Consider the following 19274-nt stretch of genomic DNA (forward strand, 5'->3'; position numbering starts at 1 on the left):
GACCATTCGTGCACAGCTGGGATCTGCAGTGGGGTTCCCCACAGCTTCTGCTCTCCTTAGATTCCCAAACACTCCAGAAGCTTCCCTGACTCTTACTCTTCCTGACAGTTTTGTAAGCCTCTCATTGCCTGTATGAAATCCCCTCTTGTTGAAGTACCTTTGTGTGTGTCCCCTTTACCTGGCCAAACTCTGGCTGATACGTAATAGTATTTGGTGTCGGTGCCCAGTCCATGGCTACACCTTCTAACCACAAAGTACTTGGCAACATTTTGTCCACATTTGATGGCATCAAACTGAAAACTGTATCTCACTGTAGTTTTAATTTCATAAGTGTGTGTTTGTGTATAAGGTTGAATAGTTTTTATATGCTTAGTACCATTTGTATTTCCTTTTCTGTAAACGGGGTTCATATCCTTGGATTATTTTTCTGTTGTTCTGTTGGCCTTCTTATTGAGCTGAAGAACCCCCCCTTTTCTTTTTTTAAAAAAAGAAATAGCAGTTGTCTATGATGTATGGACCTAGAGACTGTCATACAGAGTGAAGTAAGTCAAAAAGAGAAAACAAATATCGTATATTAGTGCGTATATGTGGAATCTAGAAAAATGGTACAGATGAACCAGTTTGCAAGGCAGAAATAGAGACACAGATGTAGAGAACAAATGTATGGACACCAAGGGGAGAAAGCGGCAGGGGTGGTGGTTGGATGAACTGGGAGATTGGGATTGACATATATACATTAATATGTATAAAAATAAGAACCTGCTGTATAGCACATGGAACTCCACTTCGCAGTACAGTAGAAACTAACACAACATTGTAAAGCAGCTATACCCCAATTAAGAAAAAAAAAGAAAAAAGAAATAGCAGTTGTCTATGACATAAATTGCAAGCCCTTTCTCCAGTTTATAGTTTGTCTTTTGATTTAGTTTATACATTTCTTGACATGAAGATTAAAATAATTTTTATGGAATCAAAACCTGTTTTCTTTTATGGACTCTGGGATTTGTGTTATACCCTTAATGTGGCCAAGGCCGCACCACCAATGGCCCCATGGGCTTCCCTAGGTGTCTATGCTCCCTTGAAGATTTTGACCTTATTAATTATATCCTGATCTCCTGTGTTCTTACTCATTTTCCCACCTTGATCTGTCTTGGACTGGGAGATATGCATGAACATTTCCTACCCCAATACATCCCTCTTTCCTCCCATCTTCTCTGAGCGTCTGCTCTGGGAGTGACTTGACATTACGATGCATGAATGTCCACAATTGCAGACTTCTTTGTGGATGGCACCCTCTGCCACTATAACGTGCCTTTTTTGTTTTGTATAATGCCTCTTGTCTCCAAATAAGCCCTCTCTGATGTTGACTGTTGTCCCTGCATTTTTGTATGCATTTGTCTTGTACACATCCATCTTTAACTTTTCTGAGTCACTTTGTTTTCAAATAATATCAGGATGCAGCCTGAAGTTGGGCTTTCCTCCTGGTCCAGTTTAACCCTCTAGTGAAGCAGGGGTACGTCTGAGGTTCCTTCTGTGATACTTTCCACTTTTGATTGTGCCTTAAGTACGTTTTTCACCATAAGTTCTTGGTGTCCTTTACTCTGTTGGGTCAGTTTATTTTTATTGTGTGGAAGTCCGTTTAGTGACTATCTTATAGTCTGAACTTCATGTATCTGACTCAACCCTTTGCTGGCTCCGCGTGATGGGAGAACTTATAGAACAAGTCCAACTCAGCCTTCTCTGCGAACTTTACTTGGGTTTCTTTTCAAGTCTCGGAATTTACCTTTACACTTTCCCACATCCTTACACCTCTAGGAATTGATTTATCAGATTTAAATACATTTTTGTCTCTGGTTATGGCAGGTGAGGAAATCTGTGTCCTTGTACCACCTCTTGAATACTTTGTCCTTTTCTCTTCCAGCTTTTGAAGGTACAATAGTTCCGAACTGCTCTCGTATTTAACCTTTACATTTTCTCTGGTAACTGAAACATCGTATTTGTTTTAGTTTTTCAGCCGTAGCTAACAGTGTAAACGTACCCACGGCTGCTGCTTTTCCTCCACGTTTTTCTCCTTCCGTCTCTTCGTTGGCCAGGGATGTCTCTGGTTGGTTCTGCAGGATGAGCTCATTTTAAGGATTGTCCTCTAGATTTTGAATGTTCAAAACATACCTGTCTTTTGTCTTTATATTTGAAAGATACAGATTGGCCTGCTGTGAAGCTCTTGGGCTCCAATTCCCTTTTCAGGACTTTGTAGGCATTCGTTGTCTGGATTCCAGCGCTGGGTGTTGTCATGGTAACGACTGAGGCCAGACTAATGATATTCCCTTTTATGTGACTTGATCTTTCTCTTTGGCTGCTGAAATAATTCTTTCTTTATCTCTAAAATTGAGCAACTTTGCTAACACCTTTGCCAATTTTTCCCCCCCTGTGACATGTACCGTTCCATCTGTAGACTCAAGTCCTTTTTTCTTGTGAGAATTGTTCTTGAATGATAGCAAACTTTTTCTGTTATATTAATTTGCTCTCCATGTCTGTGCTTTTCTCCCTCATCCTCTCAGTCCTTGTGGATTTCCACTTCATTTGCCTGCTTTTCTCAATCAACTCTCACGTCTATTACTGTGTTGTCCTCATATCTGCATTTGTCTTTGCACCACGTTCAGCTGGGTTTACATTTTAGGTGTCGTTTTCTGTTTTCCTTCTACTTTTTTCCTGAATGCTGTCGCTTTTTCGCCCATCTCTTTGTTTCCTCTTGATACTTTTATCTCTGCTCTGAGCTCATGTTTATAGAACTGATTCTCTATTAAACATAACATCTTTCCCGATCATGGTGAAATATGTGGTATGTGCTACAGACCAGCAAGAAGTCCCCTGCGGACGCGGGTTGTGTTATTTGGGTTTTACCTCTCCCTGGCCACACTCGGTTATCACTTAGTTCATAGCACAGCCTCCTTCCTCTGTCTGGCTCTTTAAGAAATGGCTTCCTGTAAACAGGGCATCTCAGTGGATTCCCTGGTTCAGTCCCTTTTTCCTACTTCTGGAAACCTACAAACTTGGCCCATGGATGCTTCTGTCCCAGGTCTGTGTCCTGTTCACCTTGTCCAAAGCTGAGTGGAAAGTTTCCACTGTGGCTTCGGCTTCCCCCCAACATCTACCCCCATGGGCCTTTCTTGGGCCCTTTCCATATACTTCCGTGTGACTTTTATTGCATATGGCAGTCCTTGCTCATACACTGAGGTTCAGGCCTATCGATATGTTTCTGTTTCTTGTTTTCTTTTGTGCTTTTTGGTTCATGTCTGAAAGGAGGAGGGGGAAACAACTGTCCTTCTCTTGCCATTTAAAAACGGCTTTAAGTTTTGTTTCAATTTGCATCGCATTGATTACTAGTGAAGCTAAATATCGATAATATATTCTCTCTCTCTCTCTCTCTCTCTCTCTCTCTCTGCTTCTGGCTGAGCCGTGGGGCTTGTGGGATCTTAGTTCCCCGACCAGGGATTGAACCCGCACCCCCTGCAGTAGAAGTGAGGAGTCCTAGCCCCTGGACAGCCAGGGAAGTCCCGACAATGCATTTTCAGTATGGAATTTACAGAAAACCCCATATAATAGTAAAGCACCGTGTAGCACTGGGATTGATCTTATTTATGGCCATTCCGCGAGTCCTGGAACTCTGAACTTCCCACGCCGGGAAACAGAATTCTAACGTTTCTTCTCAACCATGGAGGCACTTATAACAATAAATAGGGCTCCTGTGATACTGCCTCTATAAAGACAACAACGGAAGGACTTGTCACAGGGACTAAACCACACCTGAATGAATTCAAGAGTTTTCTCGAAGCAACCTAACGTCGCTATGGAGACGACAACCTCAGTGACAGGCCGAGTCCTCATTAAGAAACCGACGAGGCTCCGGGAACGTTTCTGCCTCTTGGTCCTGGTTCTCTTTCCCTGTCCGGACTCTGGGTCCACGCAGGCCCTGCCCTGTGCTCCCCACTCTCCCAGGCTCTGTGACATCGCAGTGGATGGGCCACACGTCCAATGAACCAGAGCCTCGAGGCTCGTGGTGAAAATTCCCAGAATCCTCCACAGGCTCCCAGGCTCCCACTTCCACCTGGAACCTTCCTCGGCCTCCCACGTCTACTGACCCCGACGCCGTGCAGAGCTGAACACCGGTGCAGTACCTGCTTCTCGGGCTCATCTACTCCGAGCACACGGGTGCTTCTCCGGCCTGCGTGGCAGCTGTGGGAGGGTTTCACCTGCGCGTGGTCTTTTGGCAGGTCCAGCCCGTGTCCTACCTCATGCCTCCTGTGGTGAGGAAGCCTCTCCTGGGGTGTTTCCTGCATCTTATGTCACCACCGCCCCAGGCTGGGCCCTGGGGTTTCATCCCTGATCACGTTTTGTGAGATGTGAGCCTCACCGGTCACTGGTGCTGCGGCCTGCGTTTCCTGCAGCTTGGCTTCCGTGACCTCCCCGCCCCCCACCCCAAAATGCAAGTGTCTAGAATCACCTTCCATAGAAGCTCAGAGAACACGATGTGGATCCCTGTTTTGCTGGATGCTTCCAGGGCTCTGGAGCCTGCCTCTGTGCTCAGGGTGGGATCTGAGAGGAGGCCATGCACCCCTCAGGGTGCAGGCCTGGGGGTCCTGGGCCCAGGCCGCGAGGGGGCCCTTCTCCTGGAGGGGTCCCCGTCCAGCGGGCAGACAGGTGCTCCTGGTTATGTGACACTGCGTGGGCGTCTGTCAGAGCGGAGGCTGGGCCACGGGGCTGCTGGTGCCCATGCTGACATGGTCGGGCTTGCTGGAGGATGGATGTCGGGGGGAGGGGCGGGTGCGGCGATGGGACAGCCGTTTCCAGCGGTGTTTGCAGAAAGGCCTGCATCGGGGCAGCTCCACGGCCGGCGCGGAAGGCCAGGGCTGCCCGGGAAGGGGCGCTCTGCTGAGGACGGGGAGGTGACAGGGCTCGAGCTCAGCTGGATGGTGGGGAGGGTCCATGTGTGTGACTGGTGCCTCTGCTGTCCTCCCAACGTCTGGCTTTGGCAATAGAGACAAGGGGAGGGCGCTGGGCAAACAGCATCCTCTGGCCTCTACCCTCGGCCGAGACGGTGTTTGCGCAGAAACTCTGCTGACTAGACACGACCTGACGGACCCTCAGCACCCCGCCGGGTGGCGATGCTCTGATAGGGCAGCTGAAGCTTCTGTCGTTTGTATTAGAAATATCCCGAACAGGGTGACGGTCCACAGACCTACAGTAAAGCAGGAGGGAGGGGAAAGGAAATGGCCCCTCTGTGCACAGCCCTCACCCAAAGCCCCTCCCACGCCCCTGCCCAGACATCAGGATACAGGAAAGGTTTGAGAGAGGTCCCTCAGGGCTCACTGTTACTGACGGCGAAGGGAGCTCGGGACCATGTCCACCGGGCTCTTTGAGGAAAGAACACCGTTTCCCCATCACCACAGAGCTTTCAAATTAATTTATTACAATTTGAGGAAATGCATTAGTTCTCATACACTTGTGATTTAAGCCTTGGCAGGAGCAGCCCGGGCAGCTGGGAGCTGAGGATGGAAAGGACCAGGCCCTGCCCCCTCCTCCCGCCCCCATTGGCTGCGATACCCACACCTGCAGGGACCTCGTCCCCGTCCCCCCGGGCCCGGCTCCAGTCCCGCCATCTGGATTCCGGGACAGGTGCTTCAGCTGACCCAGTGTGGCTGCCCCCGGCTCATGTCACCATCCGGGCCTGGGTGTCCCTGTTGGTACCACGTGTCACGTGGACTAGATTCTCCCACCTGTTTGTTCACCACTCCCCCAGATGTCTGTGCTACGGAGGAGACTAAAAGCAAAACTTTCCCTGTGGCCTGAACCCCAGCGATGGCCAGACGATGGCCCCTTGCCACCGGAACACGTGTGTTAAAATGATATGACCAAGGCTGAGCCGCCTCCCTGTGGCAGCCCTGTTCTCGGGGCTCCCGCTGGGACCTCCTCTTGATAGCTGTGTGAACTTAGATCAATGAGGGAGGAAATGTCCCCCTGAGTCCCAAAGAATTTATCCTTGGGTTTCACCACAGGTGGACGGAGGCTGGGGCTGTATTTCTCTGCTTCCCTCCACCCCTGCCAGGGAGGCCTCTCGTTCTCTGGCTGGAACCCAGCACTGTAGAGCTTGCAAAGCTCAGGAAGTCACACGGCTGCCTTGATCACAGACAGAGGAAAGCCAGCCCTGGGGGGTTTGAAATTCTGCCTTCAGGCAGGAATGTGGACACGGTCCGGGTGCTGTGATGGCCCCGTCTGGGTGCTGTGATGGCCCCGTCCGGTTAGATGCTGCATTCCATGGGGGTCAGTGGGGCGTGAGGCCCTTTTAGTCTACGATGCCTGCATCTCCCTGGGGCAGCCTAGCCCAGAGAGGGTAGGCCTCCCCAGGGTGGGGAACCGAAACAGGTGGGCCCTCACGTGGGCCCCGCTGTGTGATGGGGGAAGTGAATTTAGTCGAGGAGTCACACGTGTAAAACTCACGCTGAGCCAGGGCTGTGAGGGGGACCTGGAGCCATGGGGATGGGATGGGGGCAGGGCAGGCGTCGTCAGGGAAGCTGCCAAGGCCACTGATTGGGAGAAGAGCACTCCAGAGAAAAGGCATGGCGCGTGCCAAGGCCCTGAGGCAGCAGAGGGCGCTGTGGGTCAGGGACGGAGCGGGTGTCGGCGTGGCCCCCCGCAGGCAGACAGGGGGTGGGGCAGGGACAGGTGAGGCTGGAGGCTTGACCTGCGGGGCTGGCTGCCGGGTCGAAGGTTCCGTCTCCACCCTGAGAGCTCTTTGGACGGATGCGAGGAGGGACGTTCCGGGAGGGGCGTTTGCATCAGAGGAAGTCAGGGCAGGCCAGAGCAGGCCCCGTGGCCCAGGAGAGGAGGCGGGGAGGCAGGCCAGCCTCCGGGGCCCTCTCTGGGCAGGTGGAAAGAGGGGGCACAAGGCTGTCCCCTGACGACTAGCGGGTGGGGCCAGAGATGCCAAAAGGACATCAACCGACTTTTCTGCGCCCCCCCCCCCCCCCGCCCCGCCACCAGTGGGCCCTCTACTGGGAGACACTGGGGAAAATGCTGGGAGTCGGGACACAGAGAAGGAGTCAGACGGGGAAGGTGACACATAGGGCCTTGGGGGAGCGGGGAGGGCGCGGGCTGAGGGGCTGCAGGGCTTCGTGGAGGGCCTGTCGCGGTCCCTGCCCAGGTGCTGGGGACACAGCCGCCCCCAAGACGCTCACGTTCTGGTGTGACCCGCCCACGCATTTATTCCATTGTCACTCTCGGTGACACACACGTACCGAGAAGTACACGTAGGGCATGACGATGCGTGTGCGAGGACCGCAAGGAGGACTACGGGGGCGTGAGGACGCGTAAGCGGCGGGCACGCTGACTGCACGTGGCGGGGACGCGCAGGCGCGCGTGTGCCGGGGGCTGACTCTCCATGTGAAGCCTAGGAGACCCCGTCCCTGCCCCCAGACCTCGCTGCCCCTCCCGCGGTAAACCTGCAAGCCATGAGCATCTAAGGGCCGCACGTGGAACTTACGGAGGCTGGAATGGTACCCGCGGCCTCGGCTACCAGCCGGCACCGGGGAGCCCCGGTCACGGAGGACAGGGAAGTGCCTTTCTCCGCCCAGCGAGGAGCCACACGGCGGGCGTGAGAGCCCGCGCCCGCCCTGGCCCTTCCCCGCTCACTCTGTCCCATCTTGCGGGGGGCACGGGGCTGGCGAGGGCATGGGGGCCCAGGGGGCTTTGCTGGCGGGAGGCGGTGATGCTCTGGTTCTCCCCTCATCCATGGAACGTTCCTGAGAAAGTGCCCATCGGGACCTGGAGCCTCTTCCAAAGGATGCTGGGTGACGAGGGGTCGGGAGCCCTGCCACCGGCTCCAAGGGGGGCGGGGAGTCCCAGGGTCAGGCTGGGACCGGTTCTTCAGGGGAGGGAGCAGGTGGGCCTGGAAGTTGATCTGGGTCCACGAGGAGACGCCCAGGGTCCATCCCGGAGCTCTGAGAACTTCCTCATGTCTCGGTGTTGCGTGATGGCCACACCCCTAAGTGGCTGGTGAGACCCTCGCTCGGGAGGTGAGGGACGTCGGTGGGCGACAGCCTGTCGGGGGCTGAGACGGCACTCACAGGTGGAAGGAGTTTGACTGCGTGTCCCCAGGGTGTTAGATTTCGGTGCCGGCCGAAACAAATGACCGCAAACCAGATGGCCAGAAATATGAAATCAAGGTGTCCCAGGGCCGCGCCCCATCTGGAGGTTCCAGGGGAGGGTCCTTCCTGCCTCTTCCAGCTCCCGGGACCTGTCGGCTTTTGGCCACATCACTCTGGTCTCTGCCTCCGTCTCCCGGTCTGTGCGCCCCCTTTCGTGTCTCTTCTGAAGACGCCGTCATCGGATTCAGGGCCACTCTGATCCAGGATGATCTCATCGTGAAAGCTTTACCTTAATTACATCTGCAAAACCCTCTTCCCCAATTAGATCACATTCTGAGCTCCAGGTAGACACGAATTTTTCAGGACGATGTTTGACCCACTACAGGGCCCCTTCCAGCTCTGTGAACAACCAAACCACCCAGGACTCCGTTCCTCTCCCTGCGCCCAGCAGCCCCTCTGCACCGACCACAGCCTGCACCCTGGTCTCCCAGCCCCGTGCCCTTCAGCCAGCGGCCTCGCGGCAGCCCCGGAGAAATCACGTGCCACATCTGGTGTGAAATCGCACAAAGACCCCACTCTCCGCTGGCGAGATCCTGTGATCCCCGTCGCGCTGGGCCAGCCCCATCGATGGCCCCGCGACGCCTCCCCTCCCCTGCGTCCCGGGCAGAGACAGGTGCGCGCAGAGGCTTGGAAGATGCCTTTCCTCAGGCCTCCTGCTTGGAAACGTCTCTCCTCTGTGTGGAACGCTGCTCCTGCGTGTGTGGGCACGGCTCCCGTGCAGCCTCAGCTCAAGTCAGCTCTGCAAAGGCTGCATCCCAGCATCGGCCTCGACGTCCCGCCGAGCGGGGTCCGGGCCCAGCCTCTGGGTGCCCGCCTGGCACTGCTTACGTGGTCGGGCGGGCAGGGAAGGGTTCCTCCCAGAGATGCCTTCCCATCCCCCATCCGCAGCCTCCGCAGCAGCCCCAGCTCCGAGGAGGGTCTGGGGTGGGGGATGGGAAGGAGGGAATGAGTGAGTGGCCCGGGGGGGCGGGCCCAGTGGGCTCAGACCATAATCCTGGTTCTCTCCTCCCTCAATCACTGGGTCCCCTGACAGGAGCATGGGGGTGGGGGGACTGCCTCCTTTCTCCTACCGCACAGTAGTTAAACCCTCCCCAAAGGTTACATGCAAAATGATGAGAACCTCCAGAACAGGATCTCTGGGAGTTCAGGCGGCAGCCTCCCCTGGATCTGGGGCCATAAATCTTCTTTTCCGATTGCAAACGATGTCTGCGGTATTTCATAATTGGTGAGATGAAGAGCCCCAATTTTCCAAGAATGTTCAGGAATAACTCAGTTTTAAAGGCCACGTCCTAACAAGCGGAATGGGCCGATTATTCCAGGGAACCCTCGGAGACTTGTTGCCACACGGCGTAGGGAAATACGCTTGAACTATGGCTGACAGTTTGCTGAGAGTCACACGCTGCTCGTCGCCGGGAGAGCCATTAATGCCCATTTATTAAACACGTTTTTGAGGTTTTATTTCCACAGAAGGATTTGTTTCACGTAATACGTCCTGTGAAGGGCTTACAGTGCAGGGCCAAATGCAGCCCTTCCCCTGATTCCCCAGGGGCTGGGGGGCGGGGGTCGCGGCGTTGAGGGTGAGGGCCGGCCTGGGGCGGATCAGAGAAGAGAGGCTCGCACGTGGTGCGGACCGAGAGGAGGCGTCTGTCTCAAGGGCTAAATTGGTCTTTGGGCTGCAGGCACCTCTTACGCTCCCTTGATCCATGGGGTCAAATGTTCACTCTATCGGTGGAGAGTCCAGGGGCGGTCGTGATTTTCACAGAGGCAGAGAGGAGCTGGCGTAGCAGGAATGTGAGACCCTCGGGGCCTCCAGAATTCTTGAGTGTTGTCCCACTTTCATGGGGTTCTCTAGAGATGAGCAGGCCAAGAGGCTCCCTGAGAAGGCAGATCGAGTTGCTGAGACAGCCAGGCTGCACAGTTTCCTTCCCACCATGGTAGGCCCTCCTGGCTGTGCTGTTTGAGTCCTGGGTTTGAGATTTGTTAAAACACTTAGCGAGGCCTGTTTACAGGTGGACAGTAGCCTGCGTGGCCTCCACTGTGAACAATGTGAAGGGTGCTGTGCAGAGTGGAGTAATCGCTGTGCTTGAGCAAGCCATACCTGAAGGTGTCATTGCTTGAAAGGTTGCTTTGCCAAGGAAAGATGCTCCAGAAAGGCAGGCAGATGTTGGCAGTGCCAGGCCTATGTGCATGGGTGGGTCCTGACTTGGGTCTCAAAAGACAGAGAAGCCTTTGTCTCTACCGTCTAACAGGGCCTTCTAACTCCCAGTTTTCTATTACACCTCTGCCCAACATGGAACTCTGGGCAACTCTGAAGTCCTTTTAGGAAACCGCTAAGAGGGAGCTTGGCTGGCATGTCAGGTTAAAGTTGGCTTTGGAACTGATGGCCGGATCCCGGCCATGTTGACATCAAAGACCATCAGAGGGGCTGCTCTGCGGAGGCACCTTGGAGCTGGCTTTTGGAGTGCGCCACGCTCGCTTGGTGGGGAGTCTGGAGGGTGCCCACAGCTGCCAGGGTGCTGGCCTCGGCATTCCCCTGGACCATCTGTGCCGATCGCCCTCTCCAGCCACCTAATGTTCTCTGCAGGAATCCCCTCTTCCTGACCAGCTGTTAGGACCGAGACAGATCTGAAAGCTTACAGCCTCCAGAAGGACCCTGGGCAACCTCGTTACTAGGTTTCTGCTGGAATGAAAGGCACGGAGGCTCTTTTGCGTTCCTGTGGCTTTGCTCGTGCCGTCCCCTCTGGGGCCGGCACCCCACGCTTCTTTCAGGTTCATCTCCCCACATCCTCCAGGACTGTGCCAGCTCCCTCCGTCCAAGGCGGGGTGAGGCGCTGCGTCCACATTTTCATGGCCCTGGTCTTCACCGCCAAAGCCTGAGAAGGGCAAGGGTCTGCGCAGGATTGTGTATCAGCTATAGGGGCAGAGCAGAGGGGGACCCACGTGTGATGAGCAGAGTAAGGACCCCCGAGACGTTCAGGTCTGGGAGTGTTTCCTTACAATGGAAGAGGGGCTTTGCAGACATGATTGAGTTGAGGACCTTGAGACGGGGAGGTGGGCCTGGGTTATCGGGCGGGTCCAGCGTCATCACAGGGCTCTCATGAGACGGAGGCAGGAAGGTCAGAGTCAGAGAGGAGCTGTGGTGGTGGAGGCAGAGGTCAGGGAGTCGGAGAGATCTGAAGATGCTGCTGCACTGCTGGTTCTAGGATGGAGGAGGGGGTACCGACCAAGAAACTGAAAAAGGCAGACTGTCCCCGGGAGGCTCCAGAAGGAGCCAGCCCCCCGTGCGCCCCTTGACTTTGGCGACCCAGGTCAGACTCAGGTGGTCAGAGCTGCGGGACGACACGTCGGTGGTGCTGAAGTCGCCGGGTTTGGGGTCCTTTGTGAGGGCAGCCACAGAAGCCTGGCCTGTGTGTTCCTCACCGCGCCACTCCCTGCTGCCCCCTGGTGGCTGTGCCCGTCGTCCTGGCCAGCCCTCGCGGCGAGAGCAAGGCCCACCCGTCTCCACTGTTCTGAGAAGGTGGGGGGCATGGGGGCCCCAGAGGCAGTAAGTCCAGGAGCAGAGATTTGAGCTCAGACCTGCCGGAATCCCAGGCTCACGTTACAGCTGAGGGAGGAAAGGTGCATCCGTGTCCTGGACCCCACGGACCCCACCCAGGGCCGAGGGGCTTAACACGACAGGCATTGATTCGCTCATAGCTCTGGAGCCAGAATCCACAGTCAAGGTGTCGGGGGCCACGCTCCCTCTGGAGGCTCCAGAGTAGGGGGTTCCCTCTTTGTCCCCTCCAGGTTCTGGAGGCTCCAGGGGCTCCTGGGCTGTGGCCCCATCGTCTGTCTCTGTCATCACGTGGCCTCCTCTTCCCACCCTGCGTGTCTCTTAGTACCTTATAAGGACACTTGTAGTTGGATTTAGGGCCCACCTGAAAACCCAGGACTCGGTCACTTCTGCAGACTGGCTTTCTAAATAAGGTCGCATTCACAGGCCCAGGGATCAGGATGAGGACATGTTATTTTTAAGGGGGTCACTGTTCAACCTACTCCAGACGGGTGCTCAGGGCGTGGTTGGTGAGGCTGGGAGCTCTTTGGGTCCTGGACACCAAGGCTCTCGGGACAGGGTCAGGTCCCCTCCAAGGCTGTTGGCTCAGACCTAGGAGGGTGGAGTCAGGCTTCGGGGGTGACGCTCCATCCAGGAACCGGGGTGGGGATGCGAGCGTAGTATCTCAGGGAACGGTGTCTGCGGTCAAAGGAGCGGGAAGCGAATGTGTCCTCGGGGATCAGACAGACCCAGTCCCGCCCCATCTCCGCTGTGTGTGCCTGGCCCCCGCTTCCGCATCTCCGAGCCGGAGTAGCCACATGGCCTGTTCCACTGCGTTTGTGAGGATTTGATGGAATCAAGGCTCTAAATGGGCCAGCTGGCCAGTGACGCACAGGCGCACGCGCACGCGCAGGCGCACAGGAGGCGTGCACGCCCCTAAATGGGCCAGCTGGCCAGTGGCGCACAGGCGCACGCGCAGGCGCACAGGAGGCGTGCCCGCCCCGAGGCACAGAAGATACACACACACGGGATCTTCTGGACGCTCTCCTGTCTGCCTGCCGCTCGTCACACGGGCTCTTCTGGGCGCTTTCCTCTCTGCCTGCTGCGTGCTCACCTTGAGGAGGGCGGGCCCTCCGCCTGGCCGGTGTCAGCATCCCCCACACGCCCGCCTGGCGGGCGACAAGGACGGAGTGGGCGCCGCGGCCCAGAGGCCGTCTGCGTGAGGGGAGGCACGTGGGGCTGCTGGGCCCAGGTGCGGTGGCCAGGACACCGGCCAGGTGAACCGGGCGGCGAGGGGGTCCGTGGGTACAGGCCGGGGTGTCGTGGCTCGCGGGTGACTGGGAGTCCTGGAGGAGCTCCCAGGGGGTTGCTGGGGAGTGCCAGGGGAGGAGTGCAGGCAGGTGGCCGCGGGGCTGTGGGTGGCTGTGGGCAGCCCTCCCGGGAGCCAGGTGACCATGGTCCTCGCAGAACTGTCCCCCAAACCCCACATGGTGGTTTTCCTGATTCCAGCCCCATGGCTTTGCGGGGTGGTGGGGATGCCATCCCTGTGCCGCTGAGGAGACAGGGCTCAGACAGTGACCCACCAGGGGCGCAACCCGTCACTGTCCCGCGGGGACATGCCCGCTCCTTCCTGTAAGGGCCACTGGGACCAGAGGGCTTGTCTGGATGGGGCGCCCCGCCATTCTCCTGTCCCAGGCCTTGCTCACCCAGCGCGGTGCAGCACCCGCCCTGGGAGCGTGTTAGAAATGCAGAGCAGCTGCATCCGGAGCTCTGGGGATGGGCCCCAGGTCTGTTTTTCTAGGTGGGGCTGCTGGGTGCTCCACTTTGAGACCCCTGTTCCGAGCTGCCTGTCTCGGCTGGCGCCCAGGGCCCACCGAGGACACTAAACCAGCGTCCCACAAGCCCCCTTATCTGCGGATTCTTCCAGCTCCTCGGGCAGCCCCGGCCGAGGCCTGGAAGCGCTGCAGTGATTAACAGCTTTATCTTGAAACACCATTCTCTCCCTGTGCAAACCAGGAGAGCTTCTCACGCAGCCTTCTCCAGAAAACAAGAGCTCTGCACTTCAGCTTGGCCTGGGGAAAAGATTTGTTCGAAGACGTAAAAAGGAAGAAGAAGCAGGTGAGAGCGTTCACTCACTGGCCACGGTTCTCTGAGTCCAGCCGCCGAGGTCCACGTGCTTGCAGTGTACACGCAGGTGGGTCCGACGGCGCCCCCACCTTTAGAAGCCGAGTCAGCGCCCCCTGTGCACCCTGGCCTGCCTGGCCTCTTCCCGCCTTCCTGGGAGGCCTTTCCTTGGCAAATCGTGTTCCTTAGAGCGAGGGGGGCCTTCGGCTATCGCTGCCACTCCATTCTGCACTGTAGCCTCTTCCCATTGCTGGCTGACCGCCCTGTTCACAGCGGAGGCCACTCTGGCCACCGCCCGCCTGCTAGCAGGCCTTGCTATGTGTTTTCACAAAATCTCAAACCACTGTCTGCACCCTGAGAGGATTCATTGGAACTCAGTCGTTCTGTTAGTTTTCCTGTTGAAAAATCAATAGATTTGGCCACCCTTGATTAGGATGTGTCCAGGGGCCCCATTCCTCTGGGAGTAAGTAGGCCGTCCCCTTGAAAGGGGCCGGTGGTCTCTGGTTCGTCGTGGTCACTAGTGCTCTCTGTGCCCCCGCCTCTGGGTCCCCCACCGTCCTGGGCTCCCAGGTCTGCCGTGTCCCCTCCAGGAGCCTGGTGGCCAAGCTGGTGGCTCTGGTGCAAGGCAGGAAGCCCTGTAGCCGGGGGCTACAGCGGAGCTGTAGATGGCGTGTGGGGAGAGGCAGGGTGGGGCGGGGACTTCTTGGGAGGGGCGAGGTGTGGCAGGGGCGGAGGAGGACAGTCTGAGGACTTTCTGATGGTGCCGGGGAGACTGGATCAGGCCAAGTGCCCGTGTCTGTGGAGGTCCTTGACTCATGCAGTGGCAGGTCATTGGGTCCCTGGTGTGACGGCAGGGGCATGGCCTTGGGAGAGGGCCACAGGTGGACCTGGCTTCAAATCTCTACTCTGCTAGTTACGATCTGTGTGACCCTGGATGGTTATTCACCTTTTCTGAGTCTCAGTGTTCTCATCTGTAAAATGGGGCCGATACTACTTTATTTATTTACTTGGATGTCTGCAGATACCTTTATTTGGGGCACTCTTTAAAAAACAGATCCTTTCTATGAATCAAATATTTTATTTGATTTTTTAAATTTTAATTATTTTTCTTTAGCCAAGAACAAAGAAACTTATTTACTTAAATGTCGGCCAAACATCATAATTAATGTACACTGGATTTTGTTTTTTTTAGGACTGGACCCACTTCCCATACTGTTTTTTTATTATTAATTTTTATTTGATATTGGAGTATAGTTGATTAGCAGTGTTGTGTTAGTTTCAGGTGTACAGCAAAGTGATTCAGTGATACATATACACGTATCTCTTCTGTTTCAAATAATTTTTCCATTGTAGCTTATTACAGAGAATTGAGCAGAGTTCCCTGTGCTCTACAGTAGGTCCTTGTTGGTTATATCTGTTTTTTTTTTTTTTTTTTTTTTTTTTTTGCGGTATGTGGGCCTCTCACTGCTGTGGCCTCTCCCGTTGCGGAGCACAGGCCCCGGACGCGCAGGCCCAGCGGCCACGGCTCACGGGCCCAGCCGCTCCGCGGCACGTGGGATCCTCCCGGACCAGGGCACGAACCCGTGTCTCCTGCATCGGCAGGCGGACTCTCAACCACTGCGCCACCAGGGAAGCCCGGTTATCTCTGTTTTAAACAGAGCCGTGTGTACATGCCGATCCCAAACTCCCAATCTGTCCCTCCCGCCACCACCGTTTCTCCCCGGGTAACCATAAGTTCGTTCTCTAAGTCTGTGAGTCTGTTTCTGTTTTGTAAGTAAGTTCATCTGGGGTCTATACTCCTTTTTTTTTAATTAAAAATTTTTTTGGCCATGCCGCATAGTATGTGGGATCTTAGTTCCCCGACCAGTGATGGAACCCGTGGCCCCTGCAGTGCGAGCGCGGAGTCTTAACCGCCGGACGGCCGGGGAAGTGCCGGGGTCGATACTGCTTTAGACCAGTGGCGGGTGATGTATGTGGAAGCCCGAGCTTGGCTCCTCCACGTCGTAAGGGCTTCCTCCTCTGTCTTCCTGTCCTTCCCTGTACGGCGGAGAGGACAATGCTCCTTGTGGTCCGCCCCATCCTCAGGACAGAGGTGACCAGGGGTCGGTCCAGGTATCCCGACCTGGAGCTTCCCGCGTCACCCTCCGTGGTCCTCCGGTGGACGCAGGGGTGGTAACCTTCTCCAGACCCACACTCACTGATCTCCTCATTTGAACCCGCCCCGATGCCGGGCCAGGAGCTCAGGAGGTGCAGACAGCCCGTCCACGGAGGGCCCTGGGGCCCGGGGTGTTTCCTCACCTGTGGAAGGCAGGTGTGTCTGTCCGCAGGCTCCCGGCTTAACCAGCACGTCGGAGGGGCGGCCGGCCCCCCGAGCCGCAGGCTTCGATGGCTTGTGCTCACGCCACTGCCTCCTGGGCCCGGAGGGCACAGCCTGTCCCCCCGCCCCACCCGGCCCTGGCTGCCACGCTCCGGGATGCTCTTTATTCACACACGTGGCGCCACTCAGAGGTGGATTCTGGCATCAAAGCCAGAGCACAAAACCCAGATAAATATTTATTCCAGAAACTCTTGTGATGTCAGGTTTTATTGTAAATAACATTTGGTGAGAGACAGGCCGGTAAACCTGTCCTGTGTAAGATGCTCCCTGCTCCGAGCCCTGGCCCCGGACTGCTTGTCATTATGGTGTGTGGCTCTGTCATCCAGATGCTGCCCTCCCTCCCCGTCTCAGCTCAGTCCCCAGCAGGGCTCCTCCTGGGCCCCTCCTGCCTCGGCAAAGACCCCTTTCCCCCCATTCCTGCATCGGAGTGAGGCTGCTTTGGATAAAAAGGCACCAAGGTGGGCAGCTTGTTTCTAACGCCCCCCACTCCCCCTGGAGCCAGGAGCCAGGAGGCGGCTGCTCCCCGAGGTGTGTCCTGCGGGGCGGTGGGCTCCCGAGGTGCCCACATCATCACGTCCAAGGGCCTCGTGGAAGCACCTCCTCCCCTCCCCGGGGGGTTCCCAGCCCCGTCAGCGTCCAGCAGCCCCGTGGTCACGGGAAACCCCGAGGGGAAAGACGGGCTGAGCAGAGCCCCCGGATGGGGCTCCAGAGGCAGCGGCTGCTCTACCTCAGAGCGTTTCTCGGGGCCCAGTGTTCTCCCAGATGCAGGGGCACACCCGCCTTTGCTCTAGGAGCATTCGTTGAGAACCCACGGAATTCCAGGCCTATGATGCACGAGCTTCCACGAGCACGGCTGGTTCATCCGTGCAGCAAGTGTCTGCTGTGTGAACGACGGCGCTCATCCGCCGGGCCGGCCGTGTTCTGCCCTCCTGGCGCTGACATGCGTGTGCCCAGCCTGCAGGGAGAGGCTTGCTGGGGGGGCCTTGGGGTCTGAGTGCTGGTCCAGAGGGGTCCGGAAGCAAGCCGACGTGAGGGTGAGTGCCCCTGATGAGGAGCAAGGAGCGGGCTGGGTCTGCAGCCTGGGGATGGACGCTGGCCTCCGGACCGCCCAGAAATCGGTGATTCTGTTTCCAGGACTCGGAGGGGAACCCCTCCATCTTCTTTTCCCTTGAGGACTTTGCAGGGAGGAAAAGGAAAGTTCCGTCACCTTCAAAGTGAAGAACTTTGAGAACTCAGCAGGTCTGACGCAAACGCATTAGAGCCACGAGCGTTTGGGGGCAGGTAGAGAGCCCCGTAGGACGTGGGTCTGGCGGCTGTGGGCACGTGGGCGGGTGGGTTATACTTGAAGCCCCTTTTATGTCCCCCCCAACAACTCCTTCCTGCCCCATCTCCTGGAAGCTGGAACACGAACCCCAGTTGGGCTGGCATTCTTTTTATTCCTTTACTCTGCGCATCAGCGTTGTTGATCCGGTATTGTTTGTGTGCTCAACATGGTATGTGAATGAAATCTACATGTTCCACGAATTTTGTTTTCTTAAAAATCGATCCCAGTGATTCATGCCTTTGAACGGCTGCACAGCCTGGGCGATGGCTCAGGCACCCATTCCCGCGCTTGTGGCTATTTTAGTCGTTTCCCACCGTCGATCGTCGCAGACGCAGCTGCCGTCCCCATCGCCGTCCCCGTCACCTGAATTTACCTGGCAGAGTTCAGTGGTGGGAAGCCTCTAGAGACGGGTCGGCTGCCTCGCAGGGAGCGTAGGCCTCTTTGCTAGACGCTGCTGGTGGTCGCAGCTCACGTGGCTCCATTCTCCAGATGAGACAGTCAAGGCACGTGAAGGCCGAATAACTCGCCCAAGGTCTCATGCAAGACCCAGGCCATCCCGCTCGGGGCAGCAGAGGGAAACGGCAGGTTCTGTGGCCCCGGGGCCTGTCCAGAGTCCCCACCCGCTTTCCGTGCCCCCACCACGAGCACAAAGTCGATGCTGCCACACCCCTCAACCGCACGGGGTGTGGTCAGGCCGGGCTCACTGCCCATCTGGTGGGCGCCACGGTGGTGAGGGGGGACTTCCCTGGCAGCGAACCGTGGCGGGCATCCTTTCACGTTGAACGTCTGTGCTGGTTGGTTTCACGGCTCACCTGGGTCGCAGTCCCCACTTACTTCCTCACGCCGCACCCAGGTGTTGCCGGGAGCGTGGTCTGTAGACGCGGTGGATCTACAGTCGGTGGACTTGAAGTGAAGGGTGACCCTCGATGGTGCAGGTGGGCCTCGCCCAGCCAGTCGAAGGCCTTAGGAGCGAACGCTGAGGTTTCCCAGGAAAGAAGGAATTCTGCCTGAAGACCGCAGGACCTGCTCTTGCCTCGGTTTCCACCTGCTGGCCTGCCCAGCGGATCTCGGACCTAATGGCCCTATAACTGTATGAGCCAATTCTTCGAAAGAGAGGATATAGACCTCCTGCTGGCTCTGCATCTCAGACTGACCCAGAGGCCGCCCACATTTTCTCTTCTGTGAGTTGCCTGTGTCTCTATCTCTTAAATCTTCCAAATGCTGATACCTGGTCAGTTATGTTAGTTGAAATAGGATCCCCCAGGCTGGGACTTACCTTTATGCTGTCTTTTTGAAAACAAAATTGTCTTCCTTTCTGGTTTGTGGGTTTGTGTGTGTGTGCTGTTAATAAATCTCTGCCTTTAGGTCCTAAGCATATTCTGCCATATTTTCTTTTAAAAACTCCTGTAGTCTTCTTTTCGCCGCAGAGGCCTTTCGTCCACTAGAAAGGGACACGCGTGTCATGTGAGGTAAGGGTCATGTGGGCGCAGCCCCTCCTGGGGGTTACTGATGACTCATCACGTGCATCCCCGCTAGTCTCCGAATTGCACACCTTGGATTTCCCGGCAGTTCTCCACGTTCTGTGGAGCGTGCAGCCGGGTGGGCTCGGTGATGCAGGAAAACACTGCCCAGGAGATGATACTAGATTCTACAGTGTGTCTTAAAGGAGATTTTCTCTGACCATATAAAGTATTTATGCTGGAATTTCAACGTGGC

At 56.4% G+C, this 19274-nt stretch overlaps 1 protein-coding gene across 8 annotated transcripts in view; it reads left to right on the forward strand.

Annotated features, from left to right (window-relative positions):
* TBC1D22A (TBC1 domain family member 22A) overlaps positions 1-19274 on the forward strand; it is a 541067-nt gene that overhangs the window by 382606 nt on the left and 139187 nt on the right. For 3 of the 8 annotated variants that reach the window (XR_010835979.1, XM_067010452.1, XM_067010449.1), the window contains exon 13: positions 13750-13851. Coding sequence is in view for 7 of the 8 variants with exons in the window: in XM_067010452.1 (XP_066866553.1) it covers positions 13750-13851 (102 nt within the window). In the remaining variant the exon portion in view is untranslated. Of the gene's footprint in view, positions 1-13749; positions 14466-15697; positions 15929-19274 lie in introns of those variants that run through there. The other 5 variants (XM_067010451.1, XM_067010446.1, XM_067010445.1 and 2 more) reach the window with 4 other exon arrangements.

The sequence above is a fragment of the Kogia breviceps genome, chromosome 12, assembly GCF_026419965.1.
Source record: "Kogia breviceps isolate mKogBre1 chromosome 12, mKogBre1 haplotype 1, whole genome shotgun sequence".
In the NCBI taxonomy this organism is placed as follows: Eukaryota; Metazoa; Chordata; class Mammalia; order Artiodactyla; family Physeteridae; genus Kogia; species Kogia breviceps.